Source organism: Cuculus canorus, chromosome 21 (assembly GCF_017976375.1).
Source record: "Cuculus canorus isolate bCucCan1 chromosome 21, bCucCan1.pri, whole genome shotgun sequence".
NCBI lineage: Eukaryota > Metazoa > Chordata > Aves > Cuculiformes > Cuculidae > Cuculus > Cuculus canorus.
Window position 1 is genome coordinate 8,321,439 of NC_071421.1, and position 21,025 is coordinate 8,342,463.

The 21,025-nt window shown below is 48.8% G+C and overlaps 1 protein-coding gene across 16 annotated transcripts in view; it reads left to right on the forward strand.

Annotated features, from left to right (window-relative positions):
• EIF4G3 (eukaryotic translation initiation factor 4 gamma 3) overlaps positions 1-21,025 on the forward strand; it is a 155,229-nt gene that overhangs the window by 94,572 nt on the left and 39,632 nt on the right. For 12 of the 16 annotated variants that reach the window (XR_008453249.1, XM_054085935.1, XM_054085937.1 and 9 more), the window contains 2 exons: positions 810-918; positions 6,807-7,655. Coding sequence is in view for 15 of the 16 variants with exons in the window: in XM_054085935.1 (XP_053941910.1) it covers positions 810-918; positions 6,807-7,655 (958 nt within the window). In the remaining variant the exon portion in view is untranslated. The remainder of the gene's footprint in view (positions 1-809; positions 919-6,806; positions 7,656-21,025) is intronic. The other 4 variants (XM_054085936.1, XM_054085939.1, XM_054085948.1 and 1 more) reach the window with 1 other exon arrangement.

A 21,025-nucleotide genomic window follows, 5' to 3' on the forward strand; every position in this document is an offset into this window, starting at 1 on the left:
CTTTGCTGCTCTTGCAGGTTTGGTTTTATAGGTAGAAAATTCAAGCTCACTCTGTGTTGGTTGGGATCCAGCTCCTCCTGCTCTGCTCTAGATCGATGCACGATTGGATTTATTCCCGGGTTACTCAGCAGGTACCATCCGTAAGGCTGGTTGTGGAATGCAGTGGATGGTTTGTTTCATACGATCACACAGGTATAGCCAATCTAGATTGTCATCCCACGCTGCTAACGAGTATTATTAGGATATAGGTATCTCTCCATTTATATGCTATAAATATATATTATAATACATATAGATGCATCTACACACTATTCATGTGTAAGTACACACATCTTATCTATGTATAAGTAGATATATGAAGAGGTAAATGCAAAAATATCAAAGGTTTTTGATGTAACTGATCAGTTCAGAAGGGATTTGACTCCAGAAAGCAAACTTAAATTTCAGAGAGGTCCAGGAGCCTCTTGGTGTTTACCTGACTTTTTGCAGACTACATTCCTGCTGCTCTTGGAAGAAGTATCCAGAGAATGAAGTGTATTAATAACTGTCCTCTGCTGTGTCTTTCTCGCTCTTGTTAACAGTAATTGTCTCTTTCTCCCCTTTTCCTGCTGCCTTTTCCTTCCTCCCTTTCCCATGTACTGTTTGAATTTACCCGGTCTGTGTATCTTTTCTCTTTATTGTCCCTGCCCTTTGTTTTTCTTTTCTATCCCACCCTCTTCTTCTCTCCCCACTTGCTTGCTTGTGCTCCATATCGCTAGTTTTTATGTTCGCACGCTCATTATCACCCTTTTTTGTACTTCAAATCCCAGCAGCTGCCCAGCCAGGTCCCCGAGCACAGCCCTGTGGTTTATGGGACTGTGGAGAGCACCCATCTCGCTGCCAGCACCCCTGTCACTGCGACTAGCACCCCGAAGCAAGGTTTGTTGATGGATATTTCCTCCCTGATTATTTTTAGTCATTTTTTTCCCCTCCTTTCTTGTTTTAGTTGGAATATTTTTGGCATAGAGACAAACAGTCAGCAGAAATAGGAGGGGAGGTACTTCTTTTCCTCCAGCAGAACAGTTCAACAATGTGTTGCTAAGGGAATTAATTGAAATTTGCCAATGTGAAACGGGTTAAAAATAATGGTACTTGAGCTTATACGTTGTTTCAGAGCACCTGGGAGTATGAACCTCCTCTTGCCAACATGCCATCCTTCAGAATAAGAGTGTTGTCAGTAGAATGCCCTTGTATCAGTTGGCCAACTGGCCATAGGATGGCACAGAACCAGAGCATTCCATTGCTTCTCCAGAGCTGCTCATATATCCTGTCCTACAGGAGATTTTAATTAGGAAAACAAACCTGGGCTGCATCCAAAGCAGCGTGGCCAGCAGGGCAAGTGGGGGTCTCCCCCTCTACTCCTCTCTTGTGAGACCCCACCTGGAGCCCATGTCCAGTTCTGGAATGCACAAGAGGAGAAGGAGATGAAACTGTTGGAGTGAGTCCAGAGGAGGCCATGGAGATGATCTGAGGGCTCGAGCACCTTCCATATGAGGCCAGGCTGAAAGAGTTGGGGTTGTTCAGCCTGGAGAAGAGAAGGCTCTGGGGAGACCTTAGAGCAGCTTCCAGTGCTGAAAGGGCCCAGAAGAATGCTGAGGAGGGGCTTTTTACAAGGGCACGTCATGACAGAATGAGGAGGAATGGCTTTAAATTGGAGGGGGGAGGATTTAGATTAGACATTAGGAAGAAATTCTTTGTGATGAGAGTGGGGAGGCCCTGGCCCAGGTTGCCCAGAGCAGTGGTGGCTGCCCCATCCCTGGAGGGGTTCCAGGCCAGGTTGGATGGGGCTTGGAGCCCCTGATCCAGTGGGAGGTGTCCCTGCCCATGGCTGGGGGTGGGACTGGATGGGCTTTGAGGTCCCTTCGGACCCAAACCATTCCACAATTCCCTGATCTACTTGAAGCAGGACTATAGCTTTGTCTAGGTCGTTGTGCAGATCTTAGACATCTCTTTCACCTGTAGAAATTGTAAGTAGGTTTAACATCCATCACAGCGATTGCACTGGCTGAATGTAGCTTGCAGACTCTCTGCCCCTCGTTGCTGCTCAGCTCTGGCGCAGCCGCTCTTCCCAGTCCTTTTTCGTGTCCCGCTCTGCCAACACGCCTGAGTCCCGCTTGCTGCCAGGGACACATCTGAGCACAACAAGGTGCGTGGTGGCACTGGGGGATGAAAAACTGATAACTGTGACTCAGGCACCGAACTGCATCTGTCGTTTTGAGCAGGGTGATACTGCACCCTAAAATCCAGCACTTTACATCACAGTATTTCAGCCCTGTGTATGAAAACTTGTATTTTCTAGGACAAGCGAATTTCTCCCTCTTCTCTCTCTCTTTAACTTAATCCCTTCATAGACCACTGGAAGCAAACTGGTTTTTAGTTAGTTATATGGGTCTGACTGTGCTGGTTTAAATATAAACCAAGGCTCAAACTGAGTTTTAAGACTGATGATCTTTTCTGTATTTATCTCCATTCCATCCCAGGAAGATTCAAATGTTTTTTCCAGTCCAAAATCACTAAAGAGCACATTTATGTAAGCACTGCAGAGAAAGAGCGAGCCCTGAAATAACACCATCAGCATTTGGCTGTGGCCTCGGGGCGAGCGGTGCTGTCAGGAACAGGACAGCACAAGTTAAAGGTGAAGGAAGCTGGGACGCAGTTAACGTTTATCTATTTAAACCAAGCTAGGGACTCAGGGGGGCACATCTTTCCAGGGTTCACAGTGATTTTTCACTTTGTACTTGATGCTGGAGTGTTTGTTCCAAAATAAGGGTAGTCACAGATAGGGTTGCGTGGCTTTCTTAACCACGTGTTGATTAAAACCAGTGTTACTGCTTCCCTTAAGACCCCTCCACTGTGTTTGTCCTGTGGATCAGGTTCTGCCTTTCACCTCATGCACTCGTTTGCATCAGTTGAGATTTGCTATAAAGCTTTCATTCTAATTTTGTGATATTCGGTGCTGATTTGGCAGTTATTTATAACTGTGCAGCACTTGGCCCATCCACTGCGCTGGGAATCGGGAATGCCGCACATGTGCTGTGCCGGCAGCACCGGCCTCTGTTGTTTCTCCTTGTAAGTGTCTGCAGTCCGTGTTATTTTTTTGTGTTGAAGTCATCAGAGAGGCTGAAGCTGGGATTGCGTTGCATTTAATATCCTTGTTTTTTCCTTAAAAGAGAAACATTGCTGCTTTTAAAGCAGCTTCTGGCTTTTTAGGCTTTGAAATTCAGGTGTGATTTGGAGCAGCATAGGAATTGCTACAAGAATATCATGGAAAGTAGTGTTGGTCATGGAATGGCTTGGGATGGAAAGGAACTCAAAGCCCATCCAGTTCCCTTCCCTGCCATGGGCTGGGACACCTCCCACTGGATCAGGGGCTCCAAGCCCCATCCAACCTGGCCTGGAACCCCTCCAGGGATGGGGCAGCCACCACTGCTCTGGGCACCCTGGGCCAGGGCCTCCCCACCCTCACAGGAGAACATTTCTCCCTAAGACCTCATCTCAATCTCCCCTCTTTCAGCTTCAAACCATTCCCCCTTGTCCTGTCCCTGCACTGCCTGATCCAGAGCCCCTCCCCAGCTTTCCTGGAGCCCCTTTCAGTCCTGAAGGCTGCTCAGAGGTCTCTTGGAGCATTCTCTTCTCCAGGCTGAACAACTTCAACTCTCTCAGCCTGTCCTCATAGGGGCATTCGGATGTGATTTGGAGGAGTATAGGAATTGCTACTATAATATCTTCAAAAGCGCTGTTCTTTAGGGGCAGGCAGTTGGCTCTGGGTCCTGTGGGTGCCTCAGTGCTCAGGGGTCGGCTGGGCTGCAGGAGGCGAGGAGAGCACTGGAGAATTCAGGTCAAGCTGATGGCAGAGAGTGCAGGATCTTGGCTGGGGGCCAGGCTGGTGCAGGAGCTCTAATGGGGTATAATTGTGCATGAAATCAGAGCTGCCTACATTTACTCGGCTTGCACAGGTTCAGTGGATGTTTGGAGTATTATTATTATTATTCTAAACCTCTTTTCAAATCCTGCAATGGAGAATATAGAATGTGGTTTGTGGAAAATAGATTAATGTCAGATCCCGAAGTCTGGACAACTTTCAGCCCCTCTGCTGACACGATGGCTCAGGAACGTGTGCTCCAAGAACTGCCTGTGAAGCTGGCCCCATGACCGCCTCGCCAGTGTTTGCAGCGGGACAAAAGATGGAAAAATGGCAGCAAGCCCAGCAATTATTTTCGCATAAACACCGTGAAGCAGAAATGAATTCCTGTATCCAGTAAAATCTTCCTCATCTAGTGCTCAGGGGCAACCTGTGCCACCACGACCACCCAGGAACCTGGCTCTCGTTCTCCTTCTTTGCATGGAGAAGGTAGCAAGCGCCCGTACGGCTGAGCTGGTACAAGTGTTTCTAACAAAGGGTCATCCTACAACATTTGGAGCTTTCGCAAACTCCCTGTTGATGGAGCAAGCTTTCTTCTGAAGTGAGAAAAAGTGCTCCAGCCAAATGCTTCCAATAAATACTTTCTGATTATAATGTGAGGAATGATCTTGGCATATTTAGGAAAAGAGATCTGATTCAGTTTGGATCAATTGCATTGATCTGTGTTTTCCCTTCCCAACTGCGTGTTGTTTCACGTGACCCTTTCTCTATGAGTTGGCAGGGATGAGTGTTCCCTTGCCAGAACTTTGAGATTTGCTTTCCATGATGGCCGGTCAAGATTTTTACTGCTCATTAGCCAGATCTGCTCAACCTTCTGAAATCCCCCTCCTCAAATTACTTTTCCACTTGAATTTTACGCACACAGCTTAGTTTGGTGAGTGATGTGTTGGCCAAATAAGGTGCAGTTTAAGGACGCTGTGTTTCAACCACTGGTTTTGAAATACAGTTGTGTATTTTTCCTGTGTTTTTTTTATCTCTTGGAATATGTTTCTAGACACTTCAAATACTTTTTTTTTTTGAGCAATCTAGTTTGGCTCAAGGGGGAGAATATCCAGGCAGTTGTTTATAGGGAGCTGTAAATGTCAAGAATGCTCCATGAGTTCTCGGCAAAGGAGATTCCAGAAGTTGAGGTGACGCATTTTCTTTTCTACACCAGTTCCTGGGTCCTTTTTCTTCCACGGAGCCTTCACAATCAAAGTCAGCTGTTGGGATAATTTCTCCCATCTTTTTTCCTCATTTACCATACTCATCCAAAGCCATCTCCCTGCGTGCCTCATTGAGTCGATGAACTACTGCTTTGGCTGTGGTCCTCACTGTAACACTGCTGGGGCTGTCAACGGCTGGAAGCAAAGTTCTTCATTGCTCCAGCTTTTCCTAAAGATGGGACTTGATGCTCTGAGCAGTTTTGGATGGGCTCTCCTTCAAAACCCCTTTCCCTTCAGCCCATCCCAAATGGAAAGCCAGCAGAGCTGGGAAAGACCAAGCAAAGCCACACCTCTCCAAGTCTACCTGAATTTTGATTGGTTGTGGCCTTCAGTTTCCTAATCTGAACAGCGAGACTTGTGCCTCCAGCTTTTTCAGAATTACTTTTTACTGTTGTGGCAGTTCCCTGTTGCTCCAGTGCTCAGAAAACCTTGGCGGATTTTGTTTTGGTGGAGCAGAGCAGAGCTCCCTCCTAGAAGATGGACAAAGCTGACCCGCTTGTAATGGTGACTTGGAACTGGACCATTGAGTCCCTGCTGTCTGTAGGATTGACTTTGAGTGGAACCCATCTCATCCATCCGGTGGAAGCAATTTCCTGAGCAATTCTTGTCTTGTCATTGAGGTTGTAGCAGAGATCCTGAGAAACCTGGTAGAGCCAGGATCCTCGAAGATCTTGGCTCCTGCTTTGTTCAAAAGAACGAGGAATAAGTGTGTTAAAAAGAGTGACAGCAGACCGTTGGGAGCTGCGTGATGGTTGTGGCAGAGATGGTGTCACAAAGTCTGTTGCGAATCACAGGATGAGTACAGGGACTTCTCTGCACACAATATTTTAGGGTGATACATGTGCATATTTTGCTGTGCTTGTCCCACCCTGCTTGATGCCCTACGCCCACAAACATCAAGAGGTAACGATGCTGTTCTTTGGAAGCAGCTCTGCTTCGATACCTTTTTGATTTTGCTTTCTTTGGGAAAAGGCATCTTTGTTGAAATTTAGACCCAAAAAAAAAGGGATTGTGACCTTTAGTCTGACGTGCTATGGAGTTAAGAAATAACAAGTGGAAAGATAAACATGATGCATATCACATATTAGTAAGGACGTGATACCTGGGGGATGTGAAAGAACAGCTCATCACCAGTCATGGAGTCATTGCTCCATTATACAAAGAGAGCGAGTGCTGGCGGAAAGCACCGATGCTCTCACTGGTGTCTCTTTGGAAGATGTACTTTGGAAGATGAGTTTGCGCAGGTTTCGGTGTTGGAACCTCAGGCTCCTTTGAGGCAGAGCCCAGCGAAAGCATTTGGCATAAAGCTAAAGCATATTTTTCTCTGCTCTAATTTCTGTCCAGAAGACTTCCATTTTCAGCTGCAGTTTTTGCAGAGTCCCCCGCTCTTCCGTAAAGCCCGACTGGTCACTGCACAGCCCACGCTCTGAAAAAGTAGAAACAGTGGTTCCATTTTCAGATCCTCCTGCTATGGGTTGTCTGGACTTTTCCTTTAGATGCAAGGTGCCTCTGGAGTCTTCCCCAGAGCTTCTTGAATAGTGGGTAGAGGACAGGCAAGGGGAACCAAGGTGGCTTGGGTACAGTGAAGGAACCAACTTGACTTGCTGCTTGTAACATTGGCTTTTTGCTTTCTTTGCCAGAGGAGAAGCCAAAACCAGATCCAGTATTAAAACCACCCTCTCCAGTCCTCAGACCAGAACCTACTGGGGAGAAAAAAGATCAAGCTGGCCAGACGACCGAGGCCACCTCAGTGGAAACCCCTCCAGAACTTCCACTTGCTCCATCACCAACCCCGGCTGCTCCCCTCGCAGTTGTTCCTGCTGCTGCTGTTGTCACCATTTCGAGTAAACCCACATTCACAGTTGACTCAGAGGAGAAATGTGAACTCGCTTCCCCAAAAGAGGAGGCAATGCCTATATGTAATACCGCACCCTGCACGGACACATCAGACCCTTCGCCAGTGGAAGAGGCTGATGCCGAGGTGTGCAAGGAGCCTAGTAGTGTAGCATCTAGTGATATTCCAGTGACTGCTAGTACTAATCTAATTAATGAAATGAACGGAGTTAGTGAAAAAGTAACTGCTGCAGAGAGCGTAGTAGATGTAGCCCAGACGGAAGTTGCGCCATTGACTGTTGAGTTGGAAACACCAGAAGCACCTCCAGCAGAAGTGGAAAGCGTGCCATCTTCCAGTGCTCTTCACGCTGCTCCGTCTCCTCCTCCCACCCCACCTCCCACACCGCCACCTCCTTCTCCTCCAGTTTCTGATGATGATGCTGCTGTCACCACTACAACTCCTTCTCCACCTCCTCTTCCATCTCCTAGTGCCCTCCCTGTTGTTCAGGGAGATTCAGAAGGAGAGGAGAGCACAAGAACTACTCTTAATGAAGAGGTAAAAGATACTGAAAAGAAGGAAGAGACAGAAGCAGATGGGCAACCAGAGGAGAGCACGGAGGCTCAGAGTTTAAACTTGAGCAAGAGTCCTGTCCCAGGTAAGAAACCAAGGGTGAGCAGAGCTCACCCTTTTGGGATCCAGGGGAACCTCTACTCTTTCTTTCCAGTGGCATTAGGTCTCCACCAGGTAAGTGTTTGACACCATGGTTGTGTGCAGGAAACCAGAAGATGAAGAATGAGGTCTTTGGGGGGGCTCTTCTATCAGGTGTTTCCATTTCTGTGTGCCATACTCAAATCTGATCATGTTGCGTGAGCACTGTTGTGGTTGTGAAATGCTAATCTTTGTTTGCAGCGACAAAAAGTCCTCATAATCGTTCAGTGAGAAGATGACCGACTTCGGGTGTACACCCCGGGGTCGGCTGGGTCATCTCAGCTGCCAGCATTTTGCTTTTGTGATGATACAGGGCAGCGCTCCCGAGTGCCGTGAGCAGGGGAGTTCGAAGGACACTGCTCACGTGCTCTCTGAGGTGACTGATTGGTTTGAGGCCCTGTTGCTCTGCATTCATCACCTTGTGCCTGACTCGGATGAACATTCAGGCCTTGAAGCCATCTGGGTGAACCTCCTGAACCAGCGCTATCTACAAACCAGTGAGGGGGGGTTCTTTTCCAACTGCAAACCTGTGTCCTGATGTTCCCAGATGTGGGCAGACAAAATGAGCCAAACGACTGGAGCATTGACTTTCACACACCTCAATCTGCCCAGCCTTAATTAACGATGTGTCTGGTTTTCCTCCACAAACGGAACGTGTAAGCGCAATTCCCCCTTCTCGCTCACCTTGGCTGCTTTTCATTTCAAGCATCTCAAAATTCAAGAAGCAAGAGGCTTTAGTTGAGGAGGCACAAGGATGTGTCGCATGTTATTAAGAACTGAAATGTCTGTAGCTGCCTTTTACAATCCGGGCAGTTTCTCCAAGTGTTGTTATCTGCCTTTGGTCTCGGTGCTATACCAGTGTCAGCGTTTCATGGGTGGATGCAGGCTGCCAGCATCTTATTCCCTGTCTTTTCAGTAGGAAACTGCTCTTTTTTTAGGACTTCCTGGAAAGGAAACTGTGGAAAAGAAGTTCATTTAGTCAGTGACTTGGTTTTAGCTGCTCGAGGGGGTGTAATGGAGGCTAATATGAAGGCCCAGCAGCTTTAAAGCATTGAAACATCTTTTACATCCTATTTTGCTGTGCTTTTGGAGCTGTGAGGTTAAGGGTTTTTGTTTAAATAGATCCTTTTTTTTTCGCTTTTTCGGCGACATCCAGCAGCAGGACGGTGAGTACTGCGGTGGGGTGGCCATCTGAGGTGGTGGGGCACTTCCCTGTGACGGGAAAAGCCTAGGAAAACCTAAACGGGAGCAGGGCGGGCGGTGCTCGGCTCCTGACACGCGGCAGCGGACGGTCCCGCGCGGTGCCTGACGGGAGGGGGCGGTCCCGGCGGCTACCGCGGGAGATTTAAACGCGGCCAAACCATCAAAACCGCTTTTTCGGCGACATCCAGCAGCAGGACGGTGAGTACTGCGGTGCGGTGGCCATCTGAGGTGGTGGGGCACTTCCCTGTGACGGGAAAACCTAAACGGGAGCAGGGCGGGCGGTGCTCGGCTCCTGACACGCGGCAGCGGACGGTCCCGCGCGGTGCCTGACGGGAGGGAGCGGTCCCGGCGGCTACCGCGGGAGATTTAAACGGTCTCTTGGGAGCACGGCGACTGGGAGCGCGGCGAAGAGGAGCGAGGCAAAGAGGTGCGGGGCACGTTATTACGAAGGGGCAGTTTGAGCGGCAGTTCAAGCGGTCAGGGCGAGCAGGAAGGGCTGAGGGAGAGGCTGGTGGCTGACCATGGTGGCTACCAGGCAGAAGATTAAAACTGCTCCGGGTGCTGCAGCGAGCAGGATGGATACTGCCACCCAGACAGAGCCTCAGTGGGTCCATGCAGCCACGCAGACCCTGGGTTGTAGGCAATGCCCCCCTCCAACACCAGCCTGTGCCTCTGATACCGGCTACGCTTGTGGGAGCTGTGCACGAGTCGCAGAACTCCTTCACATGGTGGCAGAGCTGAGGGAGGAGGTGAATAGGTTAAGGACTATCAGGGAATGTGAGAGGGACATAGATCTTTGGAGCAGTGCCCTCACACAAACCCAGCAGGCTGCTGGAGCCAATGCGGCGGAGCAGCTTGATCCTATAATCTGTGAGGCAGGGGGAACAAGAGATGGGGGATGGCAGCAGGTTCCTGTCCGGCGTAGGAAACCTGCTCCCCCCACCCAGACAATTAACCCCCAGATAGCCCTCAGAAATAAATATGAAATGCTGCAGGTAGAACCTATTCCCCAGGAAGAAGCAGTGGAAGAAGGAGATGGTCCCCACAGCCTGGAAACATTCCCTAGGCTCCAGCATCCTCGGAGGGCCCTAAAAACATCCTCTGTCAAGAAAAAGAGGAGAGTGATCGTCTTAGGGGATTCCCTTCTTAAAGGAATGGAGGGTCCCATCTGCAGACCGGACCCGCTCCACAGGGAGGTCTGCTGCTTGCCGGGGGCTTCAGTGAGGGATATCAATAGAAAACTCCCTTCCTTGGTGAAGGAAACGGATTACTATCCCCTCTTAGTATTTCAAATAGGTAATGATGACTTACAGCGCAGAAAGCTGAAAGCCATCAAAAGAGACTTCAGGGATTTAGGGAAGATGATTGAGGGCTCTGGAGCGCAAGTGGTGTTTAGCTCCATCCCAATACTAAGGAATATGGAGCAGGAAGTCAGGAACGCACAGATGATTAATGCCTGGCTCCGAGCCTGGTGTGAGGAGAGAGGCTTTGGCTTCTTTGATCATGGGGTGACCCACCCACCCCCAGGTTTTCTTACTAGGGATGGGTCATACTTGTCTCGAAGGGGAACTAAAGTTATCTCTAAAAATCTGGTTAGGCTCTTAAATAGAGCTTTAAACTAGATGTGAAGGGGGAAGGGGAGGAGACCAGGCTAGTTGGGAATGAGCCTGGAAGTGGGAAACCGGCGGCTGAGAAATGGTGTGCTGGAGAGGACCACCAGTACACCACAACAGGGCAAGTGAGGGCGAGTATAAGTGGGGACGGTAAGGATAAAACTGGGTCTGTGGAATTAGTTATTCCAAGGACCAGTCAATCGAGAATAAACTCTCTTCCCTTTATGAGGGCTGAAGGTTCATCAGCCCAGCTGAAGTGCATTTACACCAATGCACGCAGCATGGGCAATAAGAAGGATGAGCTGGAAGCTGTTGTAGGGCAAGGTGACTATGATGTCATTGCCATCACAGAAACGTGGTGGGATGACTCACATAACTGGACTACAGCTATGTTGGGATATAAACTCTTCAGGCGGGACAGGAAGGGTAGGAAAGGAGGCGGGGTAGCCCTCTATGTCAAAGAGTGCTTTGAAACTCTCGAACTGGATTACGGTGAGGACGGGATCGAGTGCCTATGGGTTAAAATCAGAGGAGCCCACAAGAAAGGGGACTTTGTGATAGGAGTCTGTTACAGACCACCCAGCCAAGAAGAAGCTGCTGATGAACTCTTCTATAAACAGCTGGGGACAGTCTCTAAATCTCTGCCTCTTGTCCTTGTGGGAGACTTTAACTTTCCGGATGTCTGCTGGGAATACAATACAGCAGAAAGGAAACAGTCTAGGAGGTTCCTGGAGTGCATCGAAGACAACTTCCTTGCACAACTGGTTAGCGAACCAACAAGGGAGGGTGCCTTCCTAGACCTGCTGTTTGTGAATAGGGAAGGTCTTGTTGGGGATTTGACGGTTGGAGGACGCCTGGGATTAAGTGATCATGAGATGATAGGGTTTTCAGTTCTAGGTGGGATTAAGAAGGGGGTTAGCAAAGCAGTCACATTAAACTTCCAGAGGGCAGACTTTGGCCTGTTCAGAAGGTTGATTAGCAAAGTCCCGTGGGAAACAGTCCTTCAGGGCAAGGGAGCCCATGAGGGTTGGGCGCTCTTGAAAAATGAAATCCTATCAGCTCAAGAGCAGGCCATCCCTGTGTTCCGGAAAAGGAGCCAGCGGGGGGAAAAGCCAGCTTGGTGGAGCAGGGTGATCTCAAGATGCGTCAATAAGAAAAAGAAGCTCTATGTGCTCAGGAGGAAAGGACAGGCATCTTGGGTGGACTACAGGGACGAAGTGAGATCGTGCAGGGAAGAAATCAGGAGGGCCAAGGCCCAACTAGAATTAAAACTCGCTAAGTCTGTGAAAGACAACAAAAAGTCTTTCTACAAGTACATTAACAGGAAAAGGAGGACGAGGGAGAATATCCAGTCTCTAGTGGATGCAGAAGGAATAACAGTGACAGGGGATAAGGACAAGGCTGAGGTACTTAATGCCTTCTTCGCCTCAGTCTTTAATAGCAAAGAAAGTTGTTCCTTCTGTTTACAAATCCAAGAGTTAGAGGCGCAGATTGAGGCTCCCGTGATCCAAGAGGAGGCGGTTAGAGACTTGCTTGCCCAGCTAGACGTCCACAAGTCTATGGGGCCGGATGGGATCCACCCAAGAGTATTGAAGGAACTGGCGGATGTCCTTTCCAAACCCCTATCCATCATCTTCCAGAGGTCCTGGCTGACTGGGGAAGTTCCACTAGACTGGAGGCTGGCTGATGTAGTGCCCATATACAAGAAGGGTTGCAGAGAGGATCCGGGGAACTACAGGCCTGTCAGTCTCACCTCAGTGCCAGGGAAAGTCATGGAACAGGTAATCTTGAGTGCTATCATGAAGCACACGCAAGAGAACCGGGTGATCAGGCCCAGTCAACATGGGTTTACAAAAGGCAGATCTTGCCAGACTAACCTGATCACCTTCTATGACAAAATCACTCAACTACTGGATGGGGGAAAGGCTGTGGATGTAGTCTTCTTGGACTTCAGTAAAGCCTTTGACACAGTTTCTCACAGCATTCTGCTTCAGAAACTGTCAGCCTCTGGCCTGGACAGGCGCACACTCTCCTGGGTTGAAAACTGGTTGGATGGCCGGGCCCAGAGAGTGGTGGTCAATGGAGTTAACTCCAGCTGGAGGCCAGTCACAAGTGGAGTTCCTCAGGGCTCAGTACTGGGTCCAGCTCTGTTCAATGTCTTTATCAATGACCTGGATGAAGGCATTGAGTGCACCCTCAGCAAGTTTGCAGATGACACTAAGCTGGGAGGAAGTGTCGACCTGCTGGAGGGTAGGGAGGCTCTGCAAAGGGATCTGAACAGGCTGGACTGCTGGGCCGAGACCAATGGGATGAGGTTTAACAAGACCAAATGCCGGGTCCTGCACTTGGGGCACAACAACCCTATGCAGCGCTACAGACTGGGGGAAGAATGGCTGGAGAGCTGCACAGAAGAGAGGGACCTGGGGGTGCTGGTTGACAGCCGACTGAACATGAGCCAGCAGTGTGCCCAGGTGGCCAAGAAGGCCAATGGCATCTTGGCTTGTATCAGAAATGGGGTCACCAGCAGGTCCAGGGAGGTTATTCTCCCTCTGTACTCGGCACTGGTGAGGCCGCACCTTGAATACTGTGTTCAGTTCTGGGCCCCTCACCACAAGAAGGATGTTGAGGCTCTGGAGCGTGTCCAGAGAAGAGCAACAAAGCTGGTGAGGGGGCTGGAGAACAAGTCTTATGAGGAGCGGCTGAGAGAGCTGGGGTTGTTTAGCCTTGAGAAGAGGAGGCTGAGGGGAGACCTTATTACTCTCTACGACTACCTGAAAGGAGGTTGTGGAGAGGAGGGAGCTGGCCTCTTCTCCCAAGTGACAGGGGACAGGACTAGAGGGAATGGCCTGAAGCTCCGTCAGGGGAGGTTCAGGTTGGATATCAGAAAAAAATTCTTCACAGTAAGAGTCATTGGGTACTGGAACAGGCTGCCCAGGGAGGTGGTCGAGTCGCCTTCCCTGGAGGTGTTTAAGGAACGGGTGGATGAAGTACTTAGGGACATGGTTTAGGGAGTGTTAGGAACGGTTGGACTCGATGATCCAATGGGTCCTTTCCAACCTTGTGATTCTGTGATTCTGTGATTCTTTGAATGTGGTGAGTTTGGGACAAGAAACAACGAAGAAGCGTTGAATCATGGAATGTTTTGGGTCAGAAGAGACCTCAAAGCCCATCCAGTCCCACGCCTGCCATGGGCAGGGACACCTCCCACTGGATCAGGGGCTCTGAGCCCCATCCAACCTGGCCTTGAACCCCTCCAGGGATGGGGCAGCCACCACTGCTCTGGGCAACCTGGGCCAGGGCCTCCCCACCCTCACAGCAAAACATTTCTCCCTAAGATCTCATCTCAATCTCCCCGCTTTCAGCTTCAAACCATTTCCCCTTGTCCTAACCCTGCACTCCCTGATCCAGAGCCCCTTCCCAGCTTTCCTGCAGGCAGGCGGTAGGTTGGGATTTGGTTTGAGCTTTTTTTTTTGTTTGTTTGTTTTTTTATTTTAGAAGTAACGTTTAAAATAGAGGGTTTATTATTCCCTCACAAGCCACCGTTTGCCGTGCGATGGCCTCAGTAGCACCCGGGACTCCACTCTGCTGTGGATTAAATGAAATGAAAAGCTGAGATTGGCCTTGTTCCATATTTGTGTAATGCTGCGCAAGGTCAATATGCTGGATCTTAAATAAAATCCAATATCCACAGACAATCAGATCCCTGCACTCTACCAACCACAGGGGGCTTTTTTTTTTCCTCTTAGTCTTTCTGTGCTTTCATCTCACTCAGGTCATTTTGCTGCTCGAGCACTTCATAGAATGACAGAATGGTTTGGGTCAGAAGGGACCTCAAAGCCCACCCAGTTCCACCCCCTGCCATGGGCAGGGACACCTCCCACTGGATCAGGGGCTCCAAGCCCCATCCAGCCTGGCCGTGTTCTTTTCAATCCACGCTACTTTATAACACAAATTAATTTCCTTATAAAGTAGAGAAATGGGACTTGGTGTAAATAAGGTTTTACACAGCCAGGTTCCAGTTTGCAATGTGATTCCTTGCTTTGTAATGTCCTGTAGTTTGAATTAAAAAACCGGCTTACAACGCTTTGTGCTTTTAATTATGCAGAAGATTAATTTTAATGCCCTAATGCCATTAGGCTGGACAGGACGCGTTACCCCATGCATTGGATTTGGCAACAGAAAAACAAATATTTCTCAAGTTGCCTAAAATGTCACTTGATTGCATTAAGAGCTCAGTGCTTCAAAGAAAGCAAAATCCTCTTCCAAGTCCATTTTTTGTGCTTTACCCCTTCTTTAATTGTAGAATCATGGAAGGTTTGGTTGGAAGGGATCTTAAAGCCCATCCAGTTCCAGCCCCCTACCATGGGCAGGGACACCTCCCACTTGGTGAGGGAGCTCCAAGCCTTGTCCAGCCTGGCCTTGAACACTTTAAGGAAGTCAAACTGTGTTGCGTTTCTCTGCCAACCCTTTTTTTGGTCAATAGTTTTCCAGTTCTTCCATGGAGCAGGGAAAATGAGATTTCAGTATCATAATGTGAAGGGGACTGCAACCTCTAGGACCAATCTGATCGCTGCAGCTCTTGCTCCTGAGCGTCCTTTCCGTAGTCATAACCTGACCTGGCTAAAACTGGGGGGGATTAACCGAAGGAGATGTTAATCCAGGTCCTGATGTGTGGGGCAGGGCTGTGGAGACCTCCAGGTGTGTCCCATGTTTTGCGATGTAGGCAACAGCTTTTCAGGGATGAATGGAATTATTTGCTTGTTCCTCAGAGGCTTCATGGAATATCTGACAGTGAGAGAAACTAATTCTGTTTTTTTCTCCAGCTCTCTCTATAGAGAGAAACAGATCTGTTCAGACCCCAGAGGCTTCCACTTAAACGTCTTTGTTCTCCAGCAACTCTTTTTTACAACTCAAGAAAATGAATATTTTTGTGTTTGCTGGAAGAGACGAGGGCTGAGCAGAGCCAACCCTCCAGAGACCCAGGGGAAACTCTGCTCTTTCTTTCCCACTGGCATTAATTCTCCACTAGATTTCCAGGGAGCAGCTGTGCTGTATTCTTCTTGTTTTGCAGAAATTGGAGTATGCTTGGTTTTCCTTTTTCGTTTACACTGTATTCTATCTGCTCTTAATGCCCTAAGTTGTATTACTCTGCATAATGAGGTCAGCGATTGTCAGTGTTTCAGTCCGCGTGTCTGATGGTTCATCCATAGCTCAGCCGCATCATTGCACTTATGGAATCACAGAATCATTGAGTTTGGAAAAGCCCTCTAAGCTCATCCAGTCCAACCGTCAGCCCAACCCCACCGTGCCTGCTAAACCATGGCCCCAAGTGCCACCTCTGCACGTGTTTGGACCCCCTCCAGCGATGGAGACTCCCCCTCTGCCGGGGCTTCACCACTCTTTCAGTAAATACATTTTTCCTAATATCCAATCTAAACTTCCCCTGACACAACTCAGGGCCGTTTACTCTCATCCCATCGCTGTCCCTCGGAAGCAGAGCCCAGCACCCATCTCCGCACAACCTCCTCTCAGGGGCTGCAGAGAGTGATGAGGTCTCCCCTCAGCCTCCTCTTCTCCAGGATAAACAGCCCCAGGGCCCTCAGCCGCTCCCACAACCCCTGTTCTCCAGACCCCTCTTGTTTGTAGTCCCCTGTGAAATGGAAAATTTGGCAAGTTTCAGAGCATTAAAACACTGAGAACCACAGTTTTTCATCCCGCAGGGGGATGCAGTGCCCGGTGCACGGTCTCTTACTGCTGATGTTCGTTTGCTGTTCTGAGCATTCATCAAAACATGAGTTATGGAGACACATTCACCCTATTGCGAGTATGCAGGCAGCAGATCTTGCTCCTGCTCAAGGACAATTGCCTTGAGGTTTTCAGGATGGGCAGAGCTGTTACCTGCAAAGGGCCAGAGCAAGCAGCTTTTAAAATAATTAATTTCTATTAATCGATGCATCAGAAGTGTAACTACCAGGGTAAGAGAGGAGATTCTGCCCCTCTGCTCCACTCTGGTGAGACCCCACCTGGAGCCCTGCGTCCAGTTCGGGAGTCCTGGGCACACAAAGGATGTGGAGCTGTTGGAACGAGTCCAGAGGAGGCCACGGAGATGATGTGAGGGCTGGAGGACCTCCTGTACGAGGACAGGCTGAGAGAGTTGGGGTTGTTCCGTCTGGAGAAGAGGAGGCTGTGGGGAGACCTTAGAGCAGCTTCCAGTGCTGAAAGGGGCGCCAGAAAACATGGGGAGGGGCTCTTGATCTGGAGCAGGGAGAGGATGAGGGGAGTGGTTTTCAGCTGAAAGAGGGGAGATTGAGATGAGATCTTAGGCAGAAATGTTTTGCTGTGAGGGTGGAGAGGCCCTGGCCCAGGCTGCCCAGAGCAGTGGTGGCTGCCCCATCCCTGGAGGGGTTCCAGGCCAGGTTGGATGGGGCTTGGAGCACCCATATCCAGTGGGAGGTGTCCCTGCCCATGGCAGGGAGTGGGACTGGATGGGCTTTGAGGTCCCTTCCAATCCAAACCATTCTGTCTTTATTGCAAGGAGAAAAAATAGATACTATCAGGAGAAAAACTCAGCACTCAGCCGTGTCATCCCTACTGAAACCACTTCTCAACTTAGAAATTGTCAACCACAGGCAGTTACTGGCTTCCCTCTGGTAGCTTTTCCAGCTGCAGTGAGGGACCAGCGCTTTTCAGGGAACAGAACAGGAAAATTATTGTTGATGGAGTAGAATTTCTAAAGAAGGCAGCACTAGCAGAGACTGGAAGCCTTTAGGACACGCTCTGATCGCTGCCTTTGATGTAATTTTTCTATCATGGCTGTTAGGAGGAGTAAAGAGGAAAAGAAGAAGAGATTGATGGCTGTCCCAGGCAGAACTCCTAGGAGCATGAGAAGCTAAAAGAGCTTCATACACATGGAATTCAAAGGACTGGTTCTTGCAGAACTCGTTTATGAGCCATATTTTAATATAAAGCAGCCTAACTGACGGCGAGTCCCTGGGTTTCTTAGCTGTAACAACCAACTCGAGGCAGTAATTGGAAATATCTTAGAGCAATATCTCCCGCACCCAAAGCCAGAGAACCGGAAACATAAATCAGGTATCACCTCGTTCTTGATGCGCTGCCATAGCCCACTGGAATGTAGTTTCTTTCCCATGAGCTCTAAGGCAGTGGTAAAGTCTTTTCTTTGGTTTTTAATGGCACATTGGCTAAAAAAATAAAAATCTAAGAGCTGGTATTAATTTGTGCTTGGCAGTTGGCACCCACATCAGAGAGGGTGCCATTGAGGTCCCTCGATGCCTTGTGGGCTTGTCGGGGTGGGGATCTCCTGCAGGAGATTCTGCTGGAGAACATGATGTAGCTGGAGAAATGAGTTAAGATAGCGTAGGGTCTACTGAGCAGATTTCTCCAATGGTGACCTCATCACCAAGAGTGGTGTCTGGGGTTGTGTGGAAATGAGGATTTGGTTATTCTTTCCAGCCCTGTGGATTGGTGTTGTCACTCCTGTTATCTCTCTTATTTCCATAAGCAGCGATAAGCAAAGAGCTCACAGTGTCGGTTGGGCAGCAGCGCTCTGGGTCTGCTGGTGTCCCTTCTCCAGTGGGAAGAATTAACCACACAACACATCGAAACAGGCAGAAGACAGGTTCTGGAAATGGGTGAATGCTGGCAAAACCAGACCTGTGTTTGACCGGAGATTCGGTTACTGGTGCGCACGCAAAGATGCACAACTTGAGGGACAGGAAAGCCGACAGCAAGACCAGGAGTGTGCGGAGACCTCCCTTGCCAAGGGCCAAACGCGACATGTTCCGTTTCTGTTTCCCTACAGCTCATGGAGTGCCTCGCAGCTGGAACTCCAGTTTCAGGTAGCGCCGGTGTCCTGGTCGGGTTTTGGGGTTTGGAGGATTGGCCCCTACACTCACTTCAGTTTTCTCAGCGTGCATTTGCATGAATTTTCCTGTAGAGTCAATTCCTGTAGAGAAAGGAGAACTCGACAAACAGTCAGATGTCTACTGCTTTAAGAGGGAAAAAAATGAGCCGCCAATGTGTTAGGAAGGAGTTCCAGGCTGCAGAACTACAGGGCTAAGCAAGGGCTGCTTCCAAGTCTTGGGATAAAAGGCAAGCATCCGGCCAAGCATCCTCATGCCCCGAGGCAAGAGAAGGATCTGCATGATTAAAACAGGGCAAAAGCTGCAAGTCTCGTTCGAGAGGCTCAATGGGATCATGTCCTTTATAAAACTTTCTTTTGCCAAAACAAGGTGAAGAAATGTTTTGTTGAGAAGCAATAATGTTAGTGTCCTGGCAGCTGAGGAAGGAGAACCCCCAAACCTTTGCCTGCCCCAAATTCACGATCCACAGTTTATTTCTGTGCATTTAAAAATGAAATGGGATTTTATATGATGGGTATTTTCAGTAGCAAAGTGTGAGCTAGAGTGGAGTGAAATTCTGTCAACTTAAAAACTTTGGGCTTAATCATGGAGTCACAGAGTGGTTTGTGTTGGAAGGGACCTTAAAGCCCACCCAGTCCCACCCCTGCCATGGGCAGGGACACCTCCCACGGGGTCAGGGGTTCCTGATCATTAGCATCCTGTCACTTGGCTGTGACGATATGGAGGTTGTTACCGTGCGGCTGTGACCCGCTTCTTGAAGAAATCCCCCCGAAATGGAGAAGTGGCATCACCAAGCGGGAAAGCGTCGCATTGTGACAATGAGGACTGATGTCCAGCCTTAAACCAGTGGAACGTCTTGAAAAGCACTACATTTTCACTACGTTTTAGCCACTGTAGTGGTGGAGGGAACTTTGAAGCCTTGCTCAGCCCCATGCTTTGTTAAATCACAGGAATTACCACCTGCGTGGATGCCCGGTCCTTACCCAGCCATGGTTTTGCCCCAGGACAATGACAATAACTTGGCTATTTTTGCAAGGGTCGGGTGAACTCCCATTGGCAGCGACCAACGCTGATCCCTGGTTGCGTAAGGCAAAGCTGGTTTGCAATCCATCTCTCTCCTCTCCTTTGAGCCCGGGGAAATTCAGGGTTGCTGCTGCGGCTCTGCCCTGCGCTTAAACCTTAAACCTTCTCCATAAGATGCTGCAATGGATGGAGATTCTGGAGTTTGGGAGACCCAGATGATTCTTCCAGCTCCTCTGCAAGACATCAGTTCTGTGAACAACCAGATGATGTTTGAATATTGAATTAGCCTTCTCATCCCAGAGAAGAGCAACAAAACTGGTGAAGGGGCTGGGGTTGTTTAGCCTGGAGAAGAGGAGGCTGAGGGGAGACCTTATTGCTCTCTACAACTACCTGAAAGGAGGTTGCAGAGAGGTGGGTGTTGGTCTCTTCTTCCAAGTGATAGGTGATAGGACAAGAGGGAATGGCCTCAAGCTGTGTTGGGGAAGTTTAGATTGGACATTAGGAAAAATTTCTTCACAGAAAGGGTTCTCGGACACTGGTAGAGGCTGCCCAGGGAGGTGTTGGAGTCCCCATCCCTGGAGGGGTTTAAAAGGTGAGTAGATGAGGTGCTTGGGGACATGATTTGGTAGTGGACAGGCACAGTTGGAGCTGATGATCTCTAAGGTCTTTTCCAATCTTATGATTCTATGATTCTTTTTATTTTTATTGACCTTTCCTTTTGTGGTGTTCATCATGAAGATAAAACCCTTTTCTCAGCACCGACTGCGCTGCGGGTCGAAGCCGGTGTGCTGACCGGAGGGATTTCCATGCCCCACAGTGTCTCTGAGAGTCTGTAGTCACCCTCCAAAAAGGGAAACACTGTTAAGAAGCCGCTGAGGCTCGTCTGTATCTTTTAGGACAGGGGGAACGTCACAAATCCAGTTTCCTCTTTGCCCAGAGGAACCAAGTAGGCTGTTATTAACTCTTTTCTTTTGAAGAGCCTTTCAGAATTGTATTTTATTGAGATAGAATAAGTGCTCTGCGTGGTTTTCGTCAGTGTCTGCTTGAAACCAAAGGCTGGAGCTGGAAATCTGTTTGCGGTAAACTTCAGTCCTGAAATCAATGTAGCGTTAAGTACGCAGTTGTGCCTGAATATCTGAATTTAAGCTGGTAGTGCTTGCAACAAATTATGAGCGTATTGGATTAATGGTTTTGTCTCCTTAATATATCGTGTGGTTTCTTTTACCCTTCAGAGGGGGAGGGAAGTGATTATGAGTAAATCACTGCTGATCTTATAACTCTTGAACAGTATTCTTTGAATTGATTGGCCGGGGAGTTAAAGCATGGAAGAATCATTAACCTGCTTTTAAGCTGAACTATAAACCCAGTAGTCCTTCAGGACTGGGGGAGTTGTCCTTTTGGGTGCGATATTGGAGAATTTGGCCTATTTATGCTTTTGATTTGTGGTTAATCTTATAATTTTATTAGAATTCTTATAATACTCATTGAGAAAAATATGTTGAGAACAACCGTCTCTCCTAGGCAATACCCAGTCTCTCAAAAAATTCAGTTTCTGGAAGTTTTCCTTTGCCCTGCATGTTCTTTAAGTTGGGAAT